This window comes from Canis lupus, chromosome 5, assembly GCF_011100685.1.
Source record: "Canis lupus familiaris isolate Mischka breed German Shepherd chromosome 5, alternate assembly UU_Cfam_GSD_1.0, whole genome shotgun sequence".
Taxonomy (NCBI): Eukaryota; Metazoa; Chordata; class Mammalia; order Carnivora; family Canidae; genus Canis; species Canis lupus.
In genome coordinates this window covers 80947700-80969450 of record NC_049226.1, presented here as the reverse complement: position 1 = coordinate 80969450, position 21751 = coordinate 80947700, and the positions used below count along the sequence as shown (strand labels likewise).

The 21751-nt window shown below is 40.0% G+C and overlaps 1 protein-coding gene across 2 annotated transcripts in view; it reads left to right on the top strand.

The window, feature by feature from the left end:
* SNTB2 (syntrophin beta 2) overlaps positions 1-21751 on the top strand; it is a 115868-nt gene that overhangs the window by 75186 nt on the left and 18931 nt on the right. For both annotated transcript variants that reach the window (XM_038538488.1, XM_038538489.1), the window contains exons 4-5: positions 4993-5135; positions 19847-20043. In XM_038538488.1, the coding sequence (XP_038394416.1) occupies positions 4993-5135; positions 19847-20043 (340 nt within the window). The remainder of the gene's footprint in view (positions 1-4992; positions 5136-19846; positions 20044-21751) is intronic.

Genomic DNA, 21751 nt, shown 5'->3' with positions numbered 1-21751 from the left:
GTCTATTGGTGATCTGGATGTCTTTGGAGAAATATGTGTTCATGTCTTCTGAAGCAGCAGTTACTATATTTAGATATCGATAATTTAGAGAGTAGGGATATTTCTATACCTGAAGGATAAGATAAATCCCCAGAAGAGCTGAGTTCAAGGGGGTGTTTTAGTTATCTATTGCTACATGACAAATGACTCCCAAACTTAGTGGCCTTAAAATAACAAATATTTACCTCACATAGTTTCTGAAGAAAGAAATATGGCAGCAGTATAGCTGGATGGTTCGGGCTTGGGATCCCTCATGAAGTTGCAGCAGTCAGGCTATCAGCCAGGGGGCAGTCATGGGAGGGCTTGACTGAGGTTGGGAGGGCCACTTCCAGCATGATCCATTCACATGGCTGTTGGCAGGAGGCCTTAGTTTCTTGCCATGGAGGCCTTTGGTACAGGGCTGCCTGAGGGTCCTTAAGACATGGCTACTGGTTTTCCCCAGAGTGAGTGATCTGAGAGAAAGAGCAAAATAGAAGCCATAGTCCCTTTCATAGTCTGTTCTGCTATATTCTTTTCATTAGCCTGAGTTAAGTTTACTCTACACCTAAGGGCTCTACCTCTTAAAAGAAGAGTAGTAAAGACTTTGTGGACATATTTTGAAAGAACCACAAAAGGGGATATGCATTTGTAATTTTGATAAATATTGCCAAATTACCTTCCATCGGGGATCCCTGTGTGGCGCAGCAGTTTAGCGCCTGCCTTCGGCCCAGGGCACCATCCTGGAGACCCGGGATCGAATCCCACGTCAGGCTCCCGGTGCATGGAGCCTGCTTCTCCCTCTGCCTATGTCTCTGCCTCTCTCTCTCTCTCTCTCTCTGTGACTATCATAAATAAATAAAAAATTTTAAAAAAATTACCTTCCATCAAGGTTGAACTTATTTGCTTATTTATAAGATTTTATTTATTTTATTTATTTATTCATGAGAGACACACACATAGAGATAAAAATTTTTATTAATTCGTTCATGAGAGACATAGAGAAACAGAGACATAGGCAGAAGGAGAAGCAGGCTCCCCATGGGGAGCCTGATGCAGGAGTTGATCCCAGCACACTGGGATCACAACCTAAGCCAAAAGTAGACATTCAACCACTGAACCACCCAGGCACCAGAGAGTTGTTAGACTTTTATTTTTTTTTTAATTTTATTTATTTATTCACAATAGACAGAGAGAGAGGCAGAGACACAGGCAGAGGGAGAAGCAGGCTCCATGCAGGGAGCCTGACGCGGGACTCGATCCTGGGACTTCAGGATCGCGCCCTGGGCCAAAGACAGGTGCTAAACCGCTGACCCACCCAGGGATCCCAACTTGTTAGACATTTAAAGAGAAATTAATTTGGTTTGTGTTCCATAAAGACAAGTAGAAAGGAGGAAAACAAGGCCACCAATTCATCACAATGTCTTTTATGGACCATATTTATGTGGTGTTTCTTCCAATCAATTTTGAGCTCTTGGAAGATGGGAACAATTTTTTCCCAAATCTTTACTGCCCCCAGAGATGTTAGCCTAATGCTATATATATAGTAGATGCTCAGTAATTTTTTTTGTGTATGTCTGTATATATTCATACAAAAAACAAACAAATCACTAATTATAAAATATTTTTCAAGAATACAAGTTCAGGGATGCCTGGGTGGCTCAGCGGTTAAGTGTCTGCCTTCCATCTCAGGGCGTGATGCTGGAGTCCTGAGGATCGAGTCCCACATCGGGCTTCCTGCATGGAGCCTGCTTCTCCCTCTGCCTATGTCTCTGCTTCTCTCTCTGTGTGTCTCTCATGAATGAATTAATAAAATCTTTTAAAAAATAATAATTCTCAAAATGTGTAAATACTCAAGTTAGGACCATAAACATTAAATCAGCATTAGTGGAGTGGTTTATTTAGTTTTTGCTCTCTATTTTCTATCATAATAACACAATTAAGGACAGAAGTATATCACTTGTCAAAAAGATTGATTTATAGGTTTAGGATTTAGGGAATGAATAGTAACTGTTAATTTTTCATCTTTAGTGTTATTCAACTCTATTAAAAATAAAATTTGGAGAAGGCTGTTGTTTAGCTAGGTGTGTGCATGTGTGGGTGTTGAAACACAAGCAAACCAGAACCCTAACATTAGTATCCCTTTTTTCTCTGGCCAAATACTTACTAGTGGAGCCCCAAGGCTGCTTGTACCGATACCACAACCAAAAACACATGCTATATATAGCAGGCAGCATTTTGACTACACTGAAAGCAAACAGTGTCCTTATAACTTGAGGCAAATAGACAAACAGAATGATTTAAAATGACGTTTCACTTTACTGCAATGGTACATAGAAGAGAGAAAAGAAGTTCTCTAAAAACTAGGGACTCAAAAGGGCCAAAGAATAAACACTTTTTAAAAATTGTTAGTTGAGGGATCCCTGGGTGGCGCAGCGGTTTGGCGCCTGCCTTTGGCCCAGGGCGCGATCCTGGAGACCCGGGATCGAATCCCACATCGGGCTCCCGGTGCATGGAGCCTGCTTCTCCCTCTGCCTGTGTCTCTGCCTCTCTCTCTCTCTGTGTGTGACTGTCATAAATAAATTAAAAAAAAAAATCTTTAAAAAAATAAAATAAAAAAAAATAAAAATTGTTAGTTGAACAAAAAGTTCTCTATCTTGAAATTAGATATTATTTCTATTGGTATTACCAGTTTTCCTCTATTGCCTAAAATATCTTCTTTATCTTTCTAAATGTCTCTAAAATACATTTAATTTAGGTTTTCTAGGACATCTGGGTGGCTCAGCGGTTAAACGTCTGCCTTTGGCTCAGGGTGTGATCCTGGAGTCCTGGGATCGAATCCCACATAGGGCTTCCTGCATGGAGCCTGCTTTTCCCTCTGCCTGTGTCTCTGCCTGTCTCTCTCTCTCTGTGTGTCTCTCATGAATAAATAAATAAAATCTCTTTTAAAAAAATTAGGTTTTCCAAATGTATATGCTCTGATCTAGCCTTCAAAATCTCTCTTATAACTTAGGGGAAAATTAATTTTTTAAAAAATATTTTATTTATTTATTCATGACAGACACAGAGAGAGACAGGCAGAGACACAGACAGAGGAAGAAGCAGGCTCCATGCAGGGAGCCCGATGTGGGACGTGATCCTGGGACTCCAGGATCATGCCCTGAGCTGAAGGCAGACACTTAACCTCTGAACCTCTCAGGCATCCTGGGAAATAATCAATTTTAAAAGTCAGATTGCTAGGGCACCTGGGTGGCTCAGTCAGTTAAGCGTCCTTGCTCTTGATTTTGGCTGAGGTATGATCTCAGGGTTGTGAGATTGAGCCCTGCATTGGGCTCTGTGCTGGGCATGGAGCCTGCTTAGGATTCTCTCTCCTACTCCTTCTATCCCTCTCCTCCCGCTACCCCCTCTCTCCCTATCTTTAAGGAAAAGAAACTGAGATTGCCATTTTAAACTCTTGGGAAGATAGATTTTGCATTATAGTGGTCCCCCTTATGCACTGGGGATACGTTTCAAGACCCCCAGTGGATACCTGAAACCACAGATAGTACTGAATGTTATATACACACTATATTTTTTCCTATTCATACATACATATAATAAAATTTAATTTATAAATTGGGCAAAGTAAGAGATTAGCAATAGCTAATAATAAAATAGAACAATTATAACAATAACTGTAATAAAAGTTATATGAATGTGGTCTCTTTCTCAAATATCTTATTGTACTATATTAGTGATTTCTGTGATGATGTGAGATGAAGTGAGGTTAATGGCGTAGGCACTGTGTCGGAGTGTTAGGCTATGATTGACTTTCTCACCACACATCAGAAGGAAGATCATCTGCTTCAGGACAGTAGTTGACTGTGGGTTACTCAAACCATGAAAAGCAACCATGAATAAGGGAAGACTACCTTATCTTCCCTATTGAAATATCATTTATAACAATTTCAGAGACAAAGACTTAGAAATCCCTTTGGGTTGTCTGTGACACAAAAATGTAAGAATCTAAAAAAATATCTGGAAATTTTCCCTCCAGATATTATAGAGTTACCCAGAGACTAAATATAGAATCTTAGAAAACTTGGATTCACTGATAAGAAAAGCTGAATTATTTCTGCCATGTCTTGCTGCATTCTCAGAGTTAGGTCATCAGCACATACAAGAATATAAGTCACTTCACTGGCTAGAATTCATCCCTATTTTGTGGAATCAGTTTGTGGCTCTAACTACGAGGGGAAAGTTCTGGCAGTAGGTATTATAACACAGAACCAAACCACTCAGGTCACTTTTCAGATTATAGATACATTCTTAGGGTGCTCTGACATTTCCAAATGACCTTCAGAAGTCATTAAGGAAAAGAAAGTAAGAAGTAGTATTAAGAGAATTCTGTGAGTAAGTGATTCATCATTTTGATTTCTCCTTGAAGCCATCAGTGATAGCTGAAGCATCTATGTTTTTTTTGTTTTAGGATCCATGTTAAAGTAACACTATTGTTAAGCATTCCCTGTTTGTTATTTCAATGGGGGGAAATGTTTTGATATACTGGGGCAGCATACGCTTCTGCTTTCTGGCTTTGGATCCTTGACAATATGGATAAAGAGTGGTTGTTTTCCTAACTTTTAAATCCTCACAGAGGTAAGTGAACTTTATGCAGGTAAATGCAATGGTACATTTGAAACAGAAACAGAAACATCCTAAAGTGTAATGGGGAACTCTATAAAAACAGAGTCCTATCATTAGATTTTGTCTCTCACTCACTCTGGGAAAGCTTTTCCAGCTTACACACTCCACCTCACACCTCCCATTGGAGAATCCTAGCCAGTGGAATGGAACCTGATGGGATGTTTCCTGTTCTTCAAGCCTGTTAGGATCAAGGAACAAAATGGAGACCCACTGTGTTAGACCATCACTGAAAGGACTTTTACACTGCGTATCATTATAATTAGTTCTGCTTTCTGGATTTTACCATTGTAACAGGCAAAACTAGATGGTGGAAGACAACAATGGAGACCTGTCCTCATGGCTGTGACTGAGAAGGATTTGCTGCTTTATGACTGTATGCCGTGGACAAGGGATGCCTGGGCATCACCATGTCATAGCTACCCTCTTGTTGCCACGAGGTAAGTCTAAAGACAAAAAAAATAAAATAGCTATCCTACTCTAAATCTACCAAAAAATTTGAAAGTGAATTCTATTATCTTAGGTACCTAAAATAGCATTTAAGTAGCTGATATAGTTGGTTGAAGACAAAAACGTTTCTTTTACAACCTTATTGATTATTTTGCAGCTCCTAGCTCAGTAAGTGTTTTCTGCCACTAGCATTTTTTAAGTTGTTGAAACAACTTCCTAACTGTTCCCTTCAAGTCTTGCTTAGTCATAAAGATAAATAGTAGGATTTTTTTTTTCCTTTACTTTATTGACTGTGACTAGAAAACCACTGAAATTGGGGTAGCCTTTTGACTGAGTGATGAAATCACTTAAACCAGAATGCGGTACTGTGGATAAACCACACAAGTCAGCCAAAATATTCTTCAATTCTCTTTCTAGTATAAGAACACATAATTTTGACGCCAGCAAATAAACATTGATTTGACCTGAAGCAACAGGATGTTTCTATCATGCCAGATGCAGAGAGTTGGAAGGGAAAAGAATAGAGATATGTAGATTTTTGGGCCAAGATGTCTTAAGGGGTAACTAGAAACTAGTGAAACCAGAGAACACATTCACATTCAACTTTATTTGGTCTTAAAAGAGAATCTGGTTTTGAAATAATTCAAAAGCTATATATTAAAAAGGAGCTCCATAGAAAAATATTTGGTAGCAAAAAAAAGCTACATAATAAAACCATCTGGTATGTCCTCCAGGGAACAGTGTGGGGGGGTGGGAGTGGTGATGGGGGTTCCTGCTTTGAGTAGACAGAGTCATTTGAGGAAGAGTATTCTTTATTTATTTTTTTAAGAGTATTCTTTAAATTACGGCAAGACGTTCATGTTATATAGGATTTCCTTCAACTTTCCAAGTTCTCCTACATATGTCATTTTTTTCTTATAAAAATATAATTCTGGGATCCCTGGGTGGCGCAGCGGTTTGGCACCTGCCTTTGGCCCAGGGCACGATCCTGGAGACCCGGGATCGAATCCCACTTCGGGCTCCCGGTGCATGGAGCCTGCTTCTCCCTCTGCCTGTGTCTCTGCCTCTCTCTCTATCTGTGTGACTATCATAAAAAAAAAAATATATATATATATATATATATATATAATTCTCACATAGCTTTTAGGAATTTCTCTGTAAATTAGAGCTGGAGCACCTAGATCACAGAATAGAGATAAAGGATTTGTTGAGCCTCAGAATTAGGGAGATGCACCCTCATTAATTCTTTGTGGACGTAAGAGTTCTGCATAAAGACTGAATTTAGCCATCAGTTCTCTGGTTTTGTTTTGTTTTGTTTCCCTCCTGGATTTTTTTTTAATACCCACTAAATTATAACCTCTTTGAGGTCAGGACCTTGATTTAGTCATCTCAGCCCTCCCATAGTGCTTTGCATATATATGGTGGGCCTTCAGTAAATCTTAGTTGAGTCCAATGTATTACTTAAATTATAGTTTCTCAGTCATAGTTACATTTGGAGCATGACAGGAATCCTATGAAAACATGTGGACAGGGGATCCCTGGGAGGCTCAGCGGTTTGGCACCTGCCTTTGGCCCAGGGCGCGATCCTGGAGTCCCGGGATCAAGTCCCACGTGGGGCTCCCGGCATGGAGCCTGCTTCTCCCTCCTCCTGTGTCTCTGCCTCTTTCTCTCTCTCTCTGTGTCTATCATAAATAAAAATAAATAAATAAATCTTAAAAAAAAAAGAAAACGTGGACATATCTCAGTAGTTATAATTACAACTATTAAATTTATATTTCCCAAAGATTTAGAGTTTATGAATATGACTGTGGATACCTCTTAAGTTTAAATTTTATGGAAGAAGCTTATACTCCAGTTATGATCATAGAATGCAAGGAGGGTAGCTTTATCCTTAGACATTTTCTTAATTGTGTGTCATTGGAAAGATGAAGTAGAAATCTGTGACATCCTATAGATGAGCCTTTGATACTAGAAAGTACAAGCCTATAAAACAAATTATTTCTGGCCATTGACTAGACTGGGCCTCGATCACCAAAGCACTTTGGTATTAAAGAAGGAAATGGGGTGGTTCTGTGTATACTATCAGTGTGGCATTGATTTGCAAATAGGGAAAAGATATAAATAAGATTTAAGAGCTAAAAGTATAAAACTCTTAGAAGAAGATACAGAAGTATATCTTCATGACCTTAGCTTGGGCAGAGTCTTCTTGGATAGGACACCAAAAGCACAAGCAACAAGAGAAAAAAATAAATCAGTTGGGCTTCATTAAAATTAAAAACTTTTATGCTTCAAATGTCACCATCAAGAGAGTAAAAAGACAAAAAAGATGGGGATCCCTGGGTGGCGCAGCGGTTTAGCGCCTGCCTTTGGCCCAGGGTGCGATCCTGGAGACCCGGGATCGAATCCCACGTCGGGCTCCCGGTGCATGGCGCCTGCTTCTCCCTCTGCCTGTGTCTCTGCCTGTCTCTCTCTCTCTCTCTGTGACTATCATAAATAAATAAAAATTAAAAAAAAAAAAAGAAAAAAGAAAAAGAAAGTGAAAAGACAACCCACAGAATGAGAGAAAATATTTGCAAATCATTTATCTAATTTGGGACTCGTATCTACAAAATATACAAAAAACCCTTACAACTCAATAATAAAAAGGTTAACTACCCATTTAAAAAATGAGGAAAGAGGTACGCCTGGGTGGCTCAATGGTTGGGCATCTGCCTTCGGGTCAGGGTGTGATCCCAGAGTCCCGGGATCGGGTCCCACGAGGCTGCTTCTCCTTCTGCCTATGTCTCTGCCTCTCTCTCTCTGTGTGTCTCTCATGAATAAATAAATAAAATCTTTAAAAATAAATAAATAAAAATGAGGAAAGGATCTAAAAAAACATTTGTCTAAGGAAAATATACAAAAGACCAATAAACACATGAAAAGATACTCAACATAATTAGCCATGAAGGAAATGGAAATTGAAACTACAATGAGATACCACTTCCCACCCACAACAATGGCTATAATTAAAAAGACAGATAATAACAATTGTAGACTAGGATGTGGAGAAAATGTAACCCTCATATACTGCTGATGGGAATGTAAAATGGTGTGTTTGATGTGAAAAAACAATGTGGCACTTCCTCAAGTCTACACAAAGAGTCACCATATGACCTAGCAATTCCTCTCCTAGGTTGTATACCCAAAAGAAATGAAAACTTTGGTTCACACAAAAACTTTTACATGAGGGGTGCCTGGGTGGCTCAGTGATTGAGCATCTGACTCTTGATCTCAGCTCAGGCCTGGATCTCAGGGCCCTAAGTCCAAGCCCCAGGTTGGGCTCCACACTGGGCATGGAGCTTACTTAAAAAAAAAAAAAAACTTATACACAAATATTCCCAATAACATTATTCATAATACCCAAACAATGGAAACAACACAAGTGTCCATCAATTGATAAAAGTGGTATGTCCATAAAATGAAATATTATTCAGCAATAAAGAATGTTTTCTGGTATACTCTGCAATGTGGATGAACCTTGAAAACATATTAAGTGAAAATAGCCAAACACAAAACACCACATATTATATGATTTAGTTTATATGAAATGTCCAGAATAGGCAAATCTATAGAAACAGAAAGTAAGTTGGTCATTGCCAGGGTTGTAGGTGAGGTGGATGGGGAAAAATAGACAGTAATGGCTAATGGAAATTGGATTTCTTTTTAGGGTAATGAAAGTTTTCTAAAATTGAATGTGGTGATTGTTGCACAATTCTGAGTGTACTAACATCATTAATTATATCTTAGTAAAGCTGATATAATTAAAACAACCCGTTCCACCAAAAAACCCTGAAGATTTAATAGAAGATAATAAGACCAATCCTTAATAAATTGCATTTGAGTCCCGATTTTGCCTCTGATCGTAGGTAATTGACAGCATGTTACTTAACCTTTCTGTGCTGTGCAATTTTAATTTCTTTAGTGAATCTTAATGAGATAGGGTGTGAGTATTAGATGAGTTAATACTTGTAAAATGCTACAATGGTACTTGACACATTTTAAGTGCTCGAGTAAGTATTAGCTGCTTTAATTGTAATTATTATTTATTAAGTGAAAATCTGTCAAAGAGGAATTCTATGTAAAAAGTATAATTGGGGATCCCTGGGTGGCTCAGTGGTTTGGCACCTGCCTTTGACCCAGGGAGTGATTCTGGAGTCCCAGGATCGAGTCCCATGTTGGGCTCCCTGCATGGAGCCTGCTTCTCCCTCTGCCTGTGTCTCTGCCTCTCTCTCTCTCTCTCTCTCTCTGTCTATCATGAATGGATAAATAAAATCTTAAAAAAAAGTATAATTGGTTTGATTTGGCCATTGTTAAAAGAGTTGCTTAGCTCTACCCAATAGTTTCTATAAATAGTGAAAGTTTCCTGTTAAATGTGAGGAATTCAAATGTATTATTTGGATCAACCTAGACATGCAAATTGAACTTGGCCATAAATTAAATGGGTGGAGCCTGTAGCTCCCTGAACATGTTGTTTCTTAATAAGTTTAATTAATGTAACAGCAGAGATTCTTTATTCCTTGTTCTGGAAGCACCAGTGGATTAGAGCAAAGATGACAGGCAGATGAGAGGTTTATTTTTTCCATGTGGCCTTGTCAGCCAGGTGGAATTGGTTGACGTCACTACAAGATTGAACCAAATGGGGCTTAATCATCCTCTGCCTCCCAGAGTGGGTAGAGTTTGGCCACCAAGAGAAACCAACGGATGAAACCAGACTGGGAGGTATTCCACAGAGAGAAGCAAGGCCAGAAAGTGGTATGTTTATGGCTCTTTAGTGTGGGTGAAAGAGGGTTTGAGATTTATGAGTAATGAGAAAGGGCTGAATATTCACTTTCATTAATCCAACTTCTGATACTTTGGAACATGTTCTTTTTTTTTTTTTTTGGAACATGTTCTTATGAGTGGATGAGCCAAAGAAAAAACGATAGTATAAACACATAGGGAAGGAAGAGAAATCAAGGACCTTCGTTACCCACAGAAGTTGGTAGTCCTTGATAAAATAAGAGTTGATTGTAGTTCAAAAAGCAAAGAATGTTGTTAGGGCAATATAAATTAACATCATTTACTGGCTTGCACATTTACAGATTCTTAGAAACCAAGATGTGTGTGTGTGTGTGTGTGTGTGTGTACATACTCTTAATAGTGGGTATTTTCATGCTGGTGAGGAATAAGTAAAATGTGAGAGTGATAAATGGAGAAGATTTTTTTATTTAATTTTTAAATTTTTTATTTTACATACTTCTTGAGATGAAGGCCAGATACATGACACAGGTAGAAAAACACATCGGTTGTAAAGGTGCTATGGATTTTGTAGGATGTACATTTTGTAGTCTTTTCCTATAAACGCTCTTTGACTGAAAGAGAAAAAGATCCAAGGAAAGTGTGGCTACTTTACAATCTGGAAAATTGAGTGGTGGTGTGCTTTTGGGATTTAGGGGGCAGAAGCTGCTAAAACGCCTTTGCATGAGCTCATCTGGCCTCCCCACCAAAGGGGGCCTTTTGGCAGTGTGCTCTCACCGACTGCTGCTCAGCAAGAGTCCAGCAGCTGGTTTGAATTAGACTTCCTCTGCCAAATATTTCATAATCAAAACCTGTAGGAAAAACTCTCCTAGACTATATTTTTTAATGGCTGACGTGGGATTAGCAATCAAACTGAATATGGTAGAAGCCACCCTGTCACTTTGCCCATGCTCCGTCTTACTCGGGTCACATGTGGGATAATTTTGAGACTTAACTCTTGCTGAGATAACTCATGTTTAATTGGCAGGTTGGTTCTATAGGAATCAGCCCAGGGAGGCAATTCTCAAAGCATACTTTCTTGGACCTCTGAGAGGATCTCCTCTTCAGGGGGTCTGTGAGTTTGAAACTATTTTCATAGTAATACTAAGATGTTATTTGCGTTTTTTTCCCCTATTGACATTTGTTGGTAAAATTGCTGGTGCCTTAGCATGAATCAAGGTAGTTGATTCCATACGAAACTGTATGGACTTAGGAAGGGGCAGAGCGGAATGCCAGGTTAACCTCAAAATGTCTTTATTGGAGCAGGAAATATTATTAGTTTTATTTAATCTTAAACCTTGAGTGACATTCATCTTCTTAAAATTCTGTAAGATGAGGTGGGAAATACTCCAGCACTTCTGAGTATTGAAGCATGATGGTTGTCTCAAAGAAAAAGACGTGTGGTTGAGTTGCTAGTTGAACTAGCTGTGTTTTTTCATGGACCACTCTTTTTTTTTTTTTTTTTTCTTAAAGATTTTACTTATTTATTCATGAGAGACACAGAGAGAGAGAGAGGCAGAGACACAGGCTGAGGGAAGAGAAGCAGGCTCCATGCAGGAAGCCCCATGCGGGACTTGATCTGGGGAATCTGGGATCACACCTTGGGCCGAAGGCAGGCGGTAAACCACTGAGCCACCCAGGCGCCTCTTGGACCACCATTTTTTACTTGAAAAAACACCTTCTGGAGAGTGGCTGGGAACATGTAGAATAGGAGGACCCTGAGCTCACTTCATCCCACAGATACACACCACTGGATAACACATCAGCATAAATAGTCCAGAAAAAGACCCAAAGGCTGGTAGAAGAAACTCCTCTACTTAAGGGAGAGAAGAAGCTGCATTGAAGAGGGTGGGAAGGGCAGAGACAGGGGCGGGTGCTAAAGGGCCCCCAACAGTCAGCAGGAGGGAGGGAGCCACAGGGCAGGAAACAGACTATCACATCAGGAAACCTGCAGAGGGAAGACAAACACCCCCCCCCCCCCAACATTTGGCTTTTGGCTTTGAAAACAAGAGGGGCCAAATTTCATGAGTTCTTAAGACCAGTGTGGGACGTAAAGCCTGGAATTTAAAAAATCAGTGGGCTCAGCTCTGGGAGAGCCTCAATGGTGTTAGGAAGCTGAGTCCCCACCCTTTAAGAGACAGCACAAGAAACAGCCCAAGGAGATCCAGTGTAGAAGCAGCAGCTTGAAAAACACCTCGGTCCTACAGGAGGGAGAGTTATTTACTTATCTCAGAGCAGGTCCCAGAGAAGCAGGGATTGCAGGAAGACCCCACCAGGAACAAAGGAGCTTGCAGGCACTATTTCCCTCCCATGCCCCTCAACGGAAACACAGGGCCACCAGCCCTCATGACCTAACTTGTTTACACCAGGCCACCCCTCCACTCTGTGCTTTGGAGGATCCACTCTCTCCAGTCACCCTTGCCTCAGTCCCAGCCTTGTGGGTCCCCTCCCCTAGAACACCTACATAAACCTCAACAACACATCTCCTGACCTGTGCATTTTACAGGGCCTCAGTTCTGGTGGCAGCTGTTGGTCACCTCCCAGGGAGGTTGCCCGCACTTTGGTAAACCTGCATCCTACGCCTGCGCAGGCTTGGAGTGGCCCCTTCTGGCCCCGGTATCTGCAGTGGCTACACATCCCCTATGAAGGAGGACTGGCACCTTCTTAAATGTGTGTGCCCCACCTATCACTTTCAAGAGCAAAAGACATAGCTGACTTTTCTATCACAGAGAAACAGGCACAGAGGGGCACTTGGGTGACTCAGTTAAGCATCTGCCTTTAGCTCAGATCATGATCCTGGTATCCTGAGATCAAGCTACGTGTGGAGTTCAGCGGGGAGTCTGCTTCTCTCTCTAAAGAAGAGAGTAGATAAAAACTACTAAAACAACCACAAAACAAGTAACAACCATAAACACATATATATCAGTGATTACTTTGAATGTAGGGGCTCCTGGGTGGCTCAGTCCGATGGACATCTGGCTCTTGATTTCAGCTTGGGTTGTGATCTCAGGGTCATGAGATTGCACCCTGTATCAGGCTGGGGGTGGGGCCTGCTTGAGATTTTTCTCTCCCTCTGCCCCTACCCTCCCCTCAGCCTCTCACACATGCTCTTCCTCTCTCAACTAACTAACTAACTTTGAACATAAAAGGACTAAATGCCCTGTTCCAAAGACCTAGGGTCACAGAATGAGTAAGAAAACAAGACCCATCTATGTGCTGCCTACAAGAGATTCATTTTAGACCTAAAGATATCTGCAGGTTGAAAGTGAGGGGATGGAGAAACATTTGTCATGCAAATGGTGTCAAAATAAAGCCAGGGTAGCAATACTTACATTGTGCAAAATAGACTTTACAACAAAGACTGTAACAAGAGACCAAGAATAATACTACATGCTAAAAAAGAGGAGGATCCAACAAGATACGACAATTCTCTCTCCCTCTCCCTCAGCCCTTCCCCTCCTCTTTCTCTCTCTCTCTAAAATAACTACATTTAAAAAAAAAATAAGTGAAGTATACATGTGGAAAAATGATGAGAAAAGCAATTTTTCTTAAGGTCATTAAATTTCAACATTTTGTGTCATGACATCCATTTAATATAGTTTAATTCATTAACTTCTTCCAAAAATATTTTCTCTATATGTAAGAAATTCTAAGTGGATCAGTACAGCAAAACGTACATGCTACTTCATTTATACTTCATTATATTTATTTATTTATAGGAAAGCACTCTCAATGTTTTTCATACAGGATTTTTGAAAACTTGGATGAGGATTGTACCTCAGAGAAATAAATAAAATGGCTTGTTCGTAGCTTCATTCATTGTAGGCTGTATATCAATAATATTTTTCTAAAAATTTTTTGGTTCCAGCCTTTACTCCTCTAATGGTAATTTGAGCAAAAGGGCTTCATGAATAAATAAATAGTAAAGGGCTGTCATGAATAAATAGAGTCTTTTTAAAAAAAGATATAGATGAATTCTCTTATCTCCTGCATTTTTAAAAAATATTTATTTGTTGTTTGTTTTAAAGGGAGTAGGTCAAAGGGAGAGAATGATAAGCAGACTCTTTTTTTTAATTTTTTTTTTAAGATTTTATTTATTCATTCATGAGAGACACAGAGAGGAGAGAGAGAGGCAGAGACACAGGCAGAGGGAGAGGCAGGCTCCATGCAGGGAGCCCGACGCAGGACTTGATCCCGGGTCTCCAGGATCACGCCCTGGGCGGAAGGCAGGTGCTAAACCGCTGAGCCACCCAGGGATCCCTGATAAACAGACTCTTGGTTGAGCCTGGAGCCCAACACAGGGCTCAATACCATTATCCTGAGATCATAACCTGAGCCAAAATTAAGAGTCAGATGCTCAACTGACTGAGCCATCCAGGTGCTCCTTCCTCTTTTTTTTTTTAGCAGCTGTACTGAGGTAACTCGTATACCATACAATTCACCCACTTAAAGTGTAGCATTTAATGGTTTTTAGTGTGTTCACAGAGTTGTGTGACCATCACCACAATCAATATTAGGACACTTTCATCAACCTAAAATGGAATTCCTTACCTATCAGCAGTCTTCCAGCCCTCAGGAACCAGGAATCTAAATCTGTCTCTATAGTTTTGCCTGTTCTGGACTTTTCTTTTTTTTTCTTTCTTTCTTTCTTTCTTTCTTTCTTTCTTTCTTTCTTTCTTTCTTTCTTTCTTTCTTTCTTTCTTTCTTTCTTCTTTCTTTCTTTTTTTTAGATCTTATTTGTATATTCATGAGAGACACAGAGGCAGAGACATAGACAGAGGGAAAAGCAGGCTCCCTGTAGGGAGCCCAATGCCGGACTCAATCCCAGGAACCCAGGGTCATGACCTGAGCCAAAGGCAGATGCTCAACCACTGAGTAACCCAGGTGTCCCTATTCTGAACATTTCATATAAATGGAATCATATGGAGCCTTTAATGTCTGGTTTCTTTTCCCATAGCATCATGTTTTCTTTTTTTTTTTTAAAGATTTTATTTATTCATTCGTGAGAGAGAGAGAGCAAGAGAGAGAGGAAGAGACACAGGTAGAGGGAGAAGCAGGCTCCATGCAGAGAGCCCGACCTGGGATCAAGACCCACGTCTCCAGGATCAGGCCCTGGGCTAAGCGTAGTGCTAAACCGCTGAGCCACCCGGGCTGCCCCAGCATCATGTTTTCAAGGTTGATCCATGTTGTAGCATGTGTCTCAACTTCATTTCTTTTGATGGCTGAATAATATTCCATTGTATGGATATACCACATTTATCATTTGATGGCCATTTGACTTATTTTCACTTTTTGACTCTTATGAATAACACTGCTCTATAATATTCACGTACAAGTTTTTGTGTGAACATATGTTTGTTTTAGGGCGTATATATCTAGGAATAGGATTGCTGGGTCATCTGGAGCTCTATGTTTAACCTTTTTTTGAGAAGGTACCAGGCTGGTTAGTATAGTCATTCCATCATTTGAAATTCTCACCAGCAGTGTATGAGTTTTTCATTTTCTTAAGTCTCGTTTTAAGTTGTGTTTCCCTAATAGCTAATGATGTTGAACATCATTTCATGTGCTTATTGGCCATTTGTATATTTTCTTTGGAGAAATATCTATTCACATCCTTGATCTTCTAATTGGGTTGCCTTTTTATTATTGAGTTGTAAGAGTTTATATATTTTGTAGATAAATGCCTTATGAAATAAATGATTTGCGGGGATCCCTGGGTGGTGCAGCGGTTTGGCGCGTGCCTTTGGCCCAGGGCGCGATCCTGGAGACCTGGGATTGAATCCCACATCAGGCTCCCGGTGCATGGAGCCTGCTTCTCCCTCTGCCTATGTCTCTGCCTCTCTCTCTCTCTCTGTGACTATCATAAATAAATAAAAAAAATTAAAAAAAAAACTTTAAATGATTTGCAAATATTTTTCCTGTTTTGTGGGTTGTCTTTTCACTTTCTTGTTGGCAGTGTCATTTGAAGCACAAATTTTTTTAATTTTGATGAAGTCCAGTTTATCAATTTTCTCTTGCATTTTTGTGTCATATCTAAGAAGGCTTTCCCTAATCTAAGGTCACAGAAATTTACTCCTCTGTGCTCTTCTAAAAGTTTTATACTTTGAGTCTCACATTTACTCTTTTATCCCTATGAAGTCAATTTTTGTGTAGTATGAATTAGTGATCAAACATCACTCCTTTGGGAATATCCAGTTATCACAGTACCATTTTTTAAAAAGACTGTTCTTTCTCCATTGAACTGTCTTGGCAAAAATCATTTGGTCATAATGAAGGGTTTTTTTCTGGACTCTCAATTTTATACCTTTGTGGTAAGTTTTGAAATCAGAAGTATGAATCCTCCAGTTTTTTTCTTTTCAAAATTATTTGGGTGATTGTGATTCCCTTGCATTTTCATATGGATTTAGGATCAGCTTGTCAATTTCTAGAAAAAAAAAAAAGAAAGAAAGAAAGGGATCCCTGGGTGGCTCAGAGGTTTAGCGCCTGCCTTCAGCCCAGGACGTGATCCTGGGGTCCCGGGATCGAGTCCCACATCAGGCTCCCTGCGTAGAGCCTGCTTCTCCCTCTGCCTGTGTCTCTGCCTATCTCATTCTCTCTCTCTCTCTCTCTCTCTCTCTCTCTCTCTCATGAATAAATAAATAAAAATCCAAAAAAAAAAAGACGGATGACATTTGGTAGAGATTGCCTTGAGTCTGTAGATCAATTTAGGGAATATCGCCATCTTAAAAAATATTGTCTTCCAGTCAATGATACAGAATATCTTTCTACTTATTTGGGCCTTTAATTTATTTCAGCAATGTTTTGTAGTTTCCTCAGTATAAGTTTTATACTTCTTTTGCTAAATGTATTCCAAAGTATTTTTTTACTTTGATCTATCATAAATGGATTTTTTTCTTAATTTCCTTTTTAGATTGCTCACTCCTACTGTATACAATCAATTGTATACAATTGTATGCAATACAAAACCTTGAGGGTTTTTTTGTTTGTTTGTTTTGTTTTGTTTTTAGAGAGAGAGATAGAGAGTGGGGCAGAGGAGCAGAGGAAGAGGATGAGAGAGAATCTTAAACAGACTTCATGCCCAGCATGGAGCCCAAAGCAGAGCTCCATCTCACAACCCTGAGATCATGACCTGAGCTGAAATCTAGAGTCGGACACTTAACCAGCTGAGCTACCTAGGTGCCCAATACATTGATTTTTTTTTAAAGATTTTATTTATTCACGAGAGATACAAAGAATGAGATAGAGGCAGAGACACAGGCAGAGGGAGAAGCAGGTTCCATGAAGGGAGCCCATGAGGGACTCGATCCCGGGACTCCAAGATCATGCCCTGGGCCGAAAGCAGGCGCTAAACTGCTGAGCCACCCAGGGATCCCCTCAATACATTGATTTTTATATCTTGATCTGCTTTCTTGCTCAACTCGTTTTTTAATCTAATTGGTTTTTAGTGGATTCCTTAGGACTTTCTATGTACAAGATCATGTCATCTTCAAATAAGAGGTAGTTGTACTACGTTCTTTTCTGGGTGCCTTTTATTTCATTTTCTGGCCTAATTGCTCTGGCTAAAATATCCACTATGATGTTGAATATAAGTGGCATAAACAGACATCCTTGTCTTTTTCATTAAGTATGGTGTTAGCTATGGGTTTTTCATAGATGCCTATTATCAGGTTGAAGATATGTGGAGTGTTTTCCTCATGAAAGGGTATGGGATTTGTTGAATGCTTTTTCCACGTCTAATATTATGATCATGTGAGTTTGTCCTTTACCTGTTTATATGATGTATTACCATATTGATTTTGGGATGTTCAATCTTGCACTTTTAGGATAAATCTTCTTTGGTCATACTAGATTCAGTTTGCTAGTATTTTGATGAGGAGTTTTGTGTCTTAAATTCATAACTGATATTGGTCTGTATTTTTGTGAGATGTCTTTGGTTTTGGTATTGGGATATTACTGGCCTCATAAAATGAGTTTGAAGATGTTCCCACTTTTTCTGCTTTTTTGAAGACTTTATGAAGATTTAGCTTTTTTTTTTTTTTTTTTTAATATTTGGTAGAACTCACCAACAAAGCCATCTGGGCTTGAGATTTTCTTTGTGGGAAGTTTTTCACTGTTAGTTAAAGGGATTTTTAATTTATTTTATTTTAGTTTTTAAAGATTTTATTTATTTATTCATGAGAAATGCACAGAGAGAAAGGCAAAGACAATCAATTAATGTAATCCATCATATCAACAAGCTAAACAAGAAAAGTCATATGAATGAATGTATCAAGAGATACAGAAAAGGCATTTGACAAAATCTAACACCCATTCATGATAAAAAAGTAAACTAGGAATAGAGGGGAACATTCTCTACTTGATAAAGACTATCTACAGGGACACCTGGGTGGCTCAGTGGTTGAGTGTCTCCCTTTGGCCCAGGGCATAATCCTAGTCCCGGGATTGAGTTCCCTATCAGGCTTCCTGTGAGGAGCCTGCTTCTCCCTCTATCTGTATCTCTGCCTCTCTCTCTCTCTGTGTCTCTCATGAATAAATAAATAAAATCTTTAAAAAAAAGAAAAAGGGGACCCCTGGGTGGCGCAGCAGTTTAGCGCCTGCCTTTGGCCCAGGGCGCGATCCTGGAGACCCGGGATCGAATCCCACGTCAGGCTCCCAGTGTATGAAGCCTGCTTTTCCTCTGCCTATGTCTCTGCCTCTCTCTCTCTCTGTGTGTGACTATCATAAATAAATAAAAAGAAAAAAAAAAAAAGAAAAAAAGAAAAAGGCTTATCTACAAAAAAAATCTATTGCTAACATCATGACTTTTTTTTTTTAAGATTTTATTTATTTATTTATACGAGAGACATACAGAGAGAGGCAGAGACCTTGGCAGAGAGAGGAGCAGGTTCCCCGTGAGGACCCCAATTCAGGACTCAATCGCAACCCCTGCATCATGACCCGAGCCAAAAGCAGATGTTCAACCACTGAGCCACCTTAGTGCCCCTAACATCATGCTTAATAGTGAGAAACACAAAGCTTTCCCATCCATCCCAAGGCAAGGATGTCCTTGCTAATATAATCCTTGCTAATATAATAAGTTAAGAAAAGGAAGTAAAAGGTATACAGATAAGTGGTTGCCAGGAGGAGAGAGGAAATGAATAAGCAGAGCAAAGAGAGTTTTTAGGGCATTGAAAATACTCTGTATATTATAATGATGGATATATGTCATTACACCTTTGTCCAAACCTCTAGAACGTACACCACCAAGAGTGACCCCTAAAGTAAACTATGGACTTTGAGTGCTTATGATGTGTCAGTGTAGGTTCATTCTTGGTAGAAAAAAGAAGTACCATGTACTGAATGATGTTGATAACAGGGGAGGCTGTTCGTGTGTGAGGGCTTACCACTTCCTAATCCAGGTTGAACCTCTTTTTGATATGCATAGCCTTTTCAGAGCATAAAAAAGTCAGTGGAAAATTGGGCCTTAGCTCATCCAGCCCAGTGTTCTGCCTGTGGCATGAGGGGTCACTTTATGGGAAAACAGAATGGTATCTACTTCAAAGACTATAATATTGGGATCCCTGGTTGGCGCAGTGGTTTGGTGCCTGCCTTTGGCCCAGGGCGCAATCCTGGAGACCCAGGATCGAATCCCACGTCGGGCTCCCGGTGCGTGGAGCCTGCTTCTCCATCTGCTTATGTCTCTGCCTCTCTCTCTCTCTCTCCGTGTGTGACTATCATAAATAAATAAAAATTTTTTAAAAAGACTATAATATTGTTTTGAAATGTACTTTTCCAAAAACTGCAGGTAGTTTTTATAACTTTCAGCTTATTGATCGGTATAAATTAATGACACTTTCCTCTACTAGTACATTAATTACTTTTGATCTTTGCTTGTTTGTGGTCCTAGGTTGGTTCATTCTGGCTCTGGATGTCGATCACCCTCACTTGGATCTGACCTTACATTTGCTACCAGGACAGGCTCTCGGCAGGGCATTGAGATGCATCTCTTCAGGGTGGAGACACATCGGGATCTATCAACCTGGACCAGGATACTTGTTCAGGGTTGCCATGCTGCTGCTGAACTAATTAAGGAAGTCTCTCTAGGTATAGATCCTCACATACGATTTCTAATAGTAATTAAATGGAATTATTATACTTTTATTTTTTATTTATTTTTATTTTTTGTTATACTTTTATTTTATTTTATTTTAAACAGCTTTATTTTTTTTAATTTTTATTTACTTATGATAGTCACATAGAGAGAGAGAGAGAGAGGCAGAGACATAGGCAGAGGGAGAAGCAGGCTCCACGCACCGGGAGCCCAACGTGGGATTCAATCCTGGGTCTCCAGGATCGCGCCCTGGGCCAAAGGCAGGCGCTAAACCGCTGCGCCACCCAGGGATCCCTATACTTTGTTTTAAAGTAAAAACCAAGTGTGCCTGGGTGGCTTAGTTGATTGAGCCTCCAATTCTTGATTTCGGTTCAGGTCATGATCTTAGGGTTGTGACATTGAGCCCTGCGTTGGACTCCACGCTGGGTATGGAGCCTGTTTGGGATTATCTCTCAACCTCTCCCTCTGCCCCTCTTGCTTGTGCTCACTCTCTCTCTCAAATAAATAAGTAAATAAATCTTTTTAAAAAACCCATAAAAACATTTATCATATGGGCCAGACTCAAAAATATTCTAAAATATGGCAGCTTAAAATTATATCATGGTGGGAAGAAACCTGTTTTTTTATGTTTCAGTAGTAAAGTTTTCCTAAGCCTTGTATATGGCTCCTTCATAACACCGTGTGTACAACATGGCAGTTGTGCTATTCATCGTTTTAATCTGTATGTGATAATGTAAGGTCTCATTTACTTAAGTACTAGATGCACTAACCCTCCAGTTCAGAAGATTTGGAGACTAAGATATGGATTGACACCCTTAAAATATGGGCGTCTGGCAAGGCTTCTGGCTATAGAAAAATAAGGAATTTTGAGTAGGAGTTTGTCTTCAGAAGTTTGAAAATGTGTGCCCAGTACTCACTGAAATAAGCATCTAAAGGAAAGAAGCCTGGTTGTCTTTTCATTGTTGCAGCGCCCTCTTGTGGCTAGTCTATGTGGTTTCCTTTGTATGTATTTGTGTGTATGTACCTGTATGTATGTATAGATATTTCCGGATTGCTTTCCATTAAACAAAATACTTACTTATTTATTTATTTATTTATTTATTTATTTATTCATTCATTCATTCATTCATTCATTCATTCATTCATGAGAGATAGAGAGAGGAGCAGAGACACAGGCAGAGGGAGAAGCAGGCTCCATGGAGGGAACCTGACCTGGGACTTGATCCCCGGTCCCCAGGATCATCCCTGGGCCAAAGGCAGGCGCTAAACCACCGAGTCGGGATGCCTGGGTAGTTCAGTAGTTGGGCGTCTGCCTTTGGCCCAGGGCGTGATCCTGAGTCACTGGGTCGAGTCCCACATCGGGCTCCCTGCGTGGAGCCCGCTTCTCCTTCTCCATCTGGCTGTGTCTCTGCCTCTGTCTCTCTCTGTGTGTCTCTCGCTAATAAATAAATAAAATCTTTAAAAAAAATAAACCGCTGAGTCACCTGGGCGTACCTGCTTTCCATTTTAGCAAGAACAAAAAATAGTCAACATGGAGATGCAGAGTTTCTAGTTTGAATTAATTTGATTATCTTGGTTCCAAGTTAGTTTACTTAATTTTCTCCTGTTTTAAAAAACACAATTTCAGGATCCCTGGGTGGCGCAGCGGTTTAGCGCCTGCCTTTGGCCCAGGGCGCGATCCTGGAGACCCGGGATCGAATC